At 36.9% G+C, this 7,853-nt stretch overlaps 1 protein-coding gene across 4 annotated transcripts; it reads right to left on the reverse strand.

Moving 5' to 3' along the window:
* Positions 1–491: 491 nt before the first annotated feature.
* LOC145564213 (uncharacterized) lies at positions 492–5,026 on the reverse strand. Of its 4 annotated transcripts, none has more exons than XM_081624543.1 (8): positions 4,854–5,026; positions 3,780–4,021; positions 3,591–3,649; positions 3,118–3,177; positions 2,961–3,030; positions 1,689–1,758; positions 1,051–1,077; positions 492–945 (listed from the first exon to the last, which is right to left on the reverse strand). In XM_081624543.1, the coding sequence occupies exons 2-8, from the start codon at positions 3,990–3,992 to the stop codon at positions 896–898; spliced, it is 549 nt and encodes a 182-aa protein (XP_081480669.1). In that variant the 5' UTR covers positions 3,993–4,021; positions 4,854–5,026; the 3' UTR covers positions 492–895. The 4 variants fall into 4 exon arrangements, with proteins under 4 accessions (XP_081480669.1, XP_081480668.1, XP_081480667.1 ...); XM_081624542.1 differs by having other exon boundaries at positions 3,780–4,028; XM_081624541.1 differs by having other exon boundaries at positions 3,780–4,050.
* Between the last annotated feature and the right edge of the window lie 2,827 nt (positions 5,027–7,853).

Here is a 7,853-nt window from a genome sequence, read left to right on the forward strand (position 1 = left end):
TATCTTTTCATTCATTTTATAAACTATCTTTTCAATCATTTTATAAATTATCCTTTCAATCATTTGTCCACAACCATTTGCTAGAAAATACAAAGACATTTTTGATTGGACAAAGATAAAGATTTTGGCTAAAAGCCTAGAAGAGGGTTCGCAGCGTGAAAAGAAGTTTAACAGGTCAATATTTTAATGGGTGTATTTGGTTGAGAGAGGATTTAAATAGAGGTTTGAACTTAAAAAGCTAATTTTGAAAATCAAGTACTAGGTTTTTTTTTTTTATGGTATTTAGAGAGCCACAAAAACGGGGGTTGGAATCGATCTCAAGATCTTCTAAAAACGGGAGGAAAGCTCTAACCACTTAAACTATCCCTCACTCTCAAGTAATAGGTTTAAATAGTAATAAACTCATTTGGGGCACAATAGTGAGTCACGAGGGAGTATTTAATTTAGATTGAGTGGTGAAGAGAAGATGGGATAACCTAAATAACAAAAAGTTCAAATGAAAACTCTCATAAATGGCCATTGATATAGCGACAATAATCAAAGCAATACATGATATGATAAAATACATTGTTCGCAACATGATGATTCCCCGTAACATCAGCAATCTACTAGTAGGAAAAAAAATGCGAAGGTAGAAGAAACATCTAATCAAGATAAAATCACTATTATTTACCATATTAAGTAGCCAACAACAGGATCAACCTAGTATTCATCCATTAAATTGACTGAAATGGAAAGAAATCGACCCCCAATCAGTAATGACTCAGTGGCAGTACTTTCAGCATGGTTCAATTGCGGCTCCTGCTATTTGAGGTCTCTGTTTTCACATATCAGAATATAAGGAATGTCCATGTCGCTGGGCCTAAATGGCAACCAACTTCAGTAAAGCAACCAATTACAGAAGCTTTAATCCTCCAGTCACATCATCAACCATGTCGGCTGGTCCTGCAATAGCAATATTATTTAGACATGTGGTCTTGGAGGTCATAATAAAATATTAAAACAGGGAGTAGGTGAAAATCAAAGGACTACACAAAAGCGGGTACATACCAAGAACAGCCATGACTGTTCGCGAATCTGCAGGATAAGAAAGAAAGACCCCATTGAAAAACATTAGAGAGGTGGCCAGGAAAAAGGAAAGAAAAAAAAAAAGGCATCTGCAGTTTTCTTTGATAAGATATGAACATAGTATGCCTGGGCTGCATCCAAGACAGAGAGTAAAGCCACTTAAGTATTCTACCGGAGATTCATTTATATTCCCCCAAGTGGTAATTGTTCTACCGGAGATTCATTTATATTCTCCCAAGTGGTAATTGTTAAGACTCAAATCAACACACACACACAGCCTACAATCTACATGCACTACTAATTAGGAATAACGAGGTTTCCAAAATTCTTGTAATTTCAGGTTTCAGTTCATCTTAGCAGCTTCTCTAATGCAAGTAACTGCTAAGCTGCACTAGGTGGGAGGGGACTGTAGGTACATCATTGTTTGACCATGGCGACAAGCTAAATCAATCCTAGAGATGGCTTGAAAGAAAATAAGCTCATTAAACAAAACATGCCCGCGTGGAATAACAAACTGGGACATTTCATCCAAAAAAAAAAAAAAAAAAAAAAAAAAAAGGAACTTAAGTACAGTGTAAACATGCTTGATCTTATTGACAGAAATTGATTCAGCATCTTACTTGGAGCTATTTGAGTTCTTCCAGCATCTATTACAATATGTGTAGGTATGTGAATTGACTTTGCCCTTCCCTGCAATTGGAAGAAAGATACCGTGATCAGAAAATCAACAAGGTTAGAAATAGTTCACAAGAACACCATTCATTTAGCCGCTGTCACCCCACCCCACCCCACCCCCCAACCCCAAAAAAAAAAAAAAAAAAAAAAAAAAAAAGTTTCATAACAAAAAGCTTAAGAGCATAGCACTAATGAAACTATGATAACATAAATTATCAGCAGGACAAATGCAACAAGTTCAGTGCTACCACAGAAAACATCATGTCAACACATGGACATTTATATAAGGATACTATAATGGTCAATAGTAGTGATTCCAGCACTAATTCAGTGTTATAACCACACAAGATAAGATGACTTCTAATCAGCAGGGAATTACAGTGAGAAAGCAACATAGAATGAACATAGTCTTAAGACAAAAGAAAGTAAGAAACTGACAAGTACTAAAAACTTGTAATGAAACCGACTTAGCTAAGGGGTATTATTGGTAGTTTAGTATGTTGGTAGTCATCGAATATAGTACATAAGGGAAATTATGCAAGGAATCAAGAGATGCTACATGGGCTCAAAAGAAGACAAACCATCTAGAATCATCTTAGAAATTGTAAATAAATAGGGAGAGGGAAGGAACAGGGGGATAGGCAGAATTTTGGAGTGAATCCTTTGAGTTGTGACCTCAAGTCACTAATTGGAGAGTTGCGACCTCAACTAACTAAAACAAGCTTAGTAGGCTAAACCTACTACCTTTTGTAAGAAACCATTAATCTGTTTAATCAAATTTCCAAGCTTTCTCCTCTAAATTTTCTCTTAATCATTAAAGTATACAAATCAGATTACCAGTCCATTACAAAACTGCAGGAAAAACAACAGTAGCTTTAAGAAATCAAGCAAGGCTGAGCTTTATTAATATTATTATTGGGAGGAGGAAATGGGAGCAATAAAACAAAGGGAAAACTACCAAAGAAGGGTAATACACTAATACAAATTCCATCTGGAAAAAGGAAGTATGCAAAAGATATAGCTTTTACTCTTCAGATTGAGACTTTTCCTTTCCTAGTAAAAGAAGTGACTTGATAATTCTATGTATATAGGACATAAAAAGGGGGAGGAAGGAAAGGTTCCTGAGACTTCTAGCAGATAATAAGATAAATAACAATAACAGATCCCAAAATATTCAAAAACTTCTTAACCTACTAAAGTTATTGAACCATTCTCACCTGTAAGACAAGCAAGTCTTCCTCGCTTTCAATCTTGACAACTACTTTAACCTGTCCACACATCTCCCACCTTCACAAAGATATGATAATGCTAAGTATAGTACATGAACGTAAAATAGGAATTATATCAACAAAGAAACTTCACAGTTGAACTCACCTATTTAATGCTTTTGGGGCTCGATTAAGAAGCTTTTTGTAGAGACCCAAGGTTGCATGACTGCTCAGAAGATCAAAACACAATATTAAACCATTGAACAACTAAGTTAATGAAGGAGCAATCCTGTAACTCAAATGCATGAGCTTAACACATATAGAAGGAAAATAAAATAACACACACTCAACAAAATGACACAATGTGACAGTTCTAAGGGACTGGACTGGATAATATGCCACAGAGAGGCATGAACAGACAGCAGCTTTAATAAAAAAATAAAAAAAAACAGATAGTCGTGAATGGCATAATACAAAGTTTGTGGCACAAATCAGAACCTGACAGGAGTGAACCAAATCGACAATCTATCACACCTTTATAGTTCTAAATGAAGAAATGTTCCCATAAACATGTAAAGAATAATTAAGCAATAAAAATTACAGATCACAAGAAGAGATTTAGGGCCAGTGGTCCACTACCTGCACTGGGCAGCAATCTTTCCTTTACCCATCTTCAAGTCATTCCTCACAACCAATACCTTTAGGATAAAACAAACAAAAACACCATTAGTTCTTCATGGACTTCATATCGACTTTATACTCAAACAACTTTTGCAGTTATGCTGCAACTATCTCTAAAGAAAGGAGAGAGTAGGAAAGACAATGCACCATTTTGAAATCTTCAAGAACATCAGCAAGCTTCTCGATCTCAAGGGACTCTTGAGCACGATTTTTCTTGCCTCCACTTTTGGTAACACTAGCTTTAGGGGCAGTAGCAGAATCAAAGAAACGAGCAGGATGACGCGCACCAAAGTAGTATCCCAACGCAAGACACCCTGCTCCGACTAGAATTGCACTTAGCCATGTCAGAGCCATCATCATGAGGCCGAAACAATTACTCCCGGCAACACCTTAAATCTTATAACCAGTTAATAGCAACCTAGAATCAGATAAGTTAATTCCAACTTTTCTAATCATCAAATAGGCTTGAATAAAAATATCAAATACATCAAAAGGAAGGAAATGGATCTAAAGACATCTCATCACCTGAGGATGAGGTCCACTTTTAAATTTTAATAGCAAGACACACCAACTATGTCATTAGCTTCCCTAGTGTGTCATTAGCTTCCCTAGTGTCTTGACAATCGATAAAATTGAACGAACGAGACAAGATACATCCGCGTGACAATAATTAAGTATCCGATATATAACTATGTAGATATGGTATAGCCAAACTAAATACTCAAGCAATTCAAAACTAACAATACATCAACTACATTTGATCATTCAATCACTCCTTAAAATACCCACGAATCACTGACATCGAAATTCGAAAAGGGTCTCCCGTCTTTAATTTGATACATTTGTACACTGCTGAAGTCTTTAATTTGACACATTTATATACTGCTGATTTGCTGAATAAGCAACTCAATATGCTAAAAACCACATATATAGCTAAAGAAAGCACATTTGACCATCATTCACCCAAAAATATTAGCAAAAAATATATATGTAACAATTCAATTCACCCAAAAGCTAATTATTGAATTTATTTAAACTGTAGCAATCCAAATATTGGCAAAAATCAATAATAATCACTGGAATTCAGAAATTTCAGAGATAAATAAGAACTAAAAAGCTACTAACAAAGCAAAATTTGCAAAATCAATTGAAAAATTACGCATGAGTACGAATTATTAAAATTTAGCAACACTAAAATATGATTCGAAAAAGAATTAGTACCTAAAAAATTATCGTCATCATCAAATTCAATCGAAAAAATGAAGAAGAATTGCAAGATCAAATGATGATCAGCATGCCGCCCTGAATGTTTGTGGGCAGCTGAAGATGAGGAGAGAGAAAATGGTGGTTTAAGGAGAGAGAAAGGGGTTTTACTACTGCAGAGAATAATGGTGGTTTTGGAGAGACTGCAAACTCAAAAACCATTTCAACACTTTTGAGTTGCCCGTTTACCCGTATCCGTATTGGCTTGGATCCGAATTTAGGTTCTCTCGGTTTTTTTTCCTCCAAATGCGATCATGTTTTAATAAATGTTACACTTCACATTTTATTCCTCCATATACATATTATATTTTATGAAACGAGTAAAATTTTTTAGGAAAAATGGAAACTAATAATCTCACCTTTACCTGTTCTGCTCAAAACAATCCCACCTTTTCGAATTCCCAAAACAATCGCACCTTTTACCCCATTCTTCTTAAAACAAGCCCTTTTACAGGCTACCTAAACAACAGGTTAATTTTTTTTATTTCCCTCCTTCTTTGTCACATAATCCTAGTGTTCTAACTAACTCTTCTTCAAATTGTTTAAAAAAAAAGAAAAAAAAAAGAGTGGAATTGAACACTGTTGAAGACGGAGGAGTTAAACGCTGTTGAAGACGGAGGAATTGAAGGCGGTTGAAGACAGTGGAATTGAAGGTTGTTGCAGTGGTGTTGCGATTTGTGAAGAGAATTGCGGTCTGGGGAAAGAATTCCAGGTAAATACGCGAACCCTAATTTGCAAATGTCGATTAGTGTCTAAATTGTTATTAGTTCATGTGTAAGTGATGTTGATTGAGCAATTGAAGTTAATTAATTGATGAATTGTGAATGTTACAGTACGAAATTTATGATGAACCCTAATTTCCGTAAAAACCCCCTTTTTTATTTCAGATTGATATGGATACTGTTAGTCTAAAATTCTATCATGGTGGTGTGCTTAAGAAAGGGAAAAATGGTTTGTGGGTGTATTATGGGGGGCTGTGCAGGACATTTGGTGTTGACCCTGATGAACTTTGTTGGTTTTACTTGAAAGAGTTAGTTGGTAAATGTGGTGTTTTATACTAGTGAATTGAGGTTGTATTATTTGATGCCTGGGCTTGATTTGGAGACTGGATTGAGGATTGTGTATGATGACAATGAGGTCAGAACAATGGGTGAAAAAGTTTTGCAATCTAGATGTGTTAATTTGTATGTTGTCCATGATGACAAAGATCTTGACTTTTTAACCCATGTTAAAACATCACAAACTGGGTCAAGTATTGCCCAACCCTTGTGCAAACCAGGTGAGGCCCCAAGACCCAAAAAACTAACTCCCAGAAGGTCTTCTAGGTTGACTAAGGAATCTAATGAGGTGTCAGACAACATGCATTTGCTGTCCCAACCCACCAGAAATTCAAACCCCACTGTGGTCTCCACAGAAAACAAAAAACAAAAAGCAATCTCAAAAGTAAAGGTTGCTTCTGTTGAGGCTTTAAATCTGGTCCCTTCCACCCCTTTTATCCCAGAAAACCCTACTCAAACAGAAACCCCTCAAACAGAAAAAGCAACCACTTCATACCCTGAGGATAACTTTGTTAGATCTAGGGTTCCTGATGATTATGATTAGGAAGATCCCAGACCTAAAAGCCCCATTCCCTTAGATACTTTGCTGTATGATGGAGACTTGAGTGGGAGTGAGTGGGACAGTGAGGATTATGAGAATCACAATTTGAGTGGTGAACAAAATAACCCAAATTATGTGAAAGAGGCAGACATAGACTACAATGAGTATGAAATAGAAGAGGATGATTGGTTAGCTGACTATCAGATATATGAAGCTAGTTTAGGGCCTGATGGTGAAGCTATTGAGGAAGAAGATCTGGATGACTTGAGGGAACCAGAGGTCTTTGATGTTGATACCAGTGATGATGAGCAGAAGGTAGCTAGAGATTTAGTTAAGGATTATAACTGTAGTGTTATTGAGCTAGCACATAAACTACAAGTTGAGGCTGCTGAGGATAATCTTAATGCCCAAAAGGCAGAGGGGTCAGTAGCTGGGGAACAAGTTGAGAGGGAAGGGAATGTTGTTTCTGAGTATGAGGACAGTGATGATGAGATACACACACCAACACCTAGTGATGAGGAAATCACTGCTGAAGAGAGAAAAGCTAAAAGGGGGCTGGTAGTTGGGGAAAGACACTGACTACTCAAAATTTGAGTGGAAAATTGGTCAGAGGTTTACATCCAGGGAACACTTCAAGCAAGTTGTGGCCAAGTTTGCTATTTATCAAGGCAGGAATTTGTGTGTTGTTGCTGGAAATAAAAACAGGCAGCAGAGGATAGGTGTTAAATGTGGATAGGGTTGTCCTTTCTGGTTGTATGCCTCTTGGGACTCTAGAAGAGGATCATTTGTGGTGAAGAGAGTAATGAATGAGCATACTTGCACTAGAAACATGGAGAAGAATATCCAACTCAAAAGCACTTAGTTAGCTGATCAATTGTTGGATGTGTTCAAGGCCAGACCTCATTGGCCAACAAAAGAAATTATTGAGACTATTAGGAGAGCATACAGGGTCATAGTGAAAAAGGATTTTGCATACAAGGTGAAGTGGTATGCCCATAGGAAACTCTATGGTTCAATGAGAGAGCACTATGGGAAGTTGGGCAGATATCTTGAAGCTTTGAAAGTTGGCTGTCCAAACACTGATGTGGACTTGGTGACATACAAACACAACAACAAAGGTCCACTAATTTTTCAGAGGCTATATATATGCTTTGATGGACTGAGGAAGGGTTGGCTTGCAGGATGCAGGAAGATAATATGTGTAGATGCCTGCTTTCTAAAAACTTTTCTTGGAGGCCAATTGATGGCAGCAGTGGGTAGCGATGGCAATGATCAAATGTATCCCATTTCCTGGGCTATGGTAGAAGGTGAAAATAGTGCATCTTGGAAGTGGTTCCTCTTGAACTTGAGGAAAAGCCT

This window comes from Chenopodium album, chromosome 10 (assembly GCF_948465745.1).
Source record: "Chenopodium album chromosome 10, dcCheAlbu1.1, whole genome shotgun sequence".
NCBI classification, from domain to species: domain Eukaryota; kingdom Viridiplantae; phylum Streptophyta; class Magnoliopsida; order Caryophyllales; family Amaranthaceae; genus Chenopodium; species Chenopodium album.

Excerpts from the sequence above, each read along its gene's own strand:
- LOC145564213 (XM_081624543.1), bottom strand. The coding sequence starts at position 3,992 with ATGATGATGGCTCTGACATGGCTAAGTGCAATTCTAGTCGGAGCAGGG. Across the intron at positions 1,078-1,688 it reads AAGAACTCAAATAGCTCCAA|ATTCGCGAACAGTCATGGCT; the intron begins GTAAGATGCTGA and ends CTTATCCTGCAG. Across the intron at positions 946-1,050 it reads AACAGTCATGGCTGTTCTTG|GACCAGCCGACATGGTTGAT; the intron begins GTATGTACCCGC and ends TTGCTATTGCAG.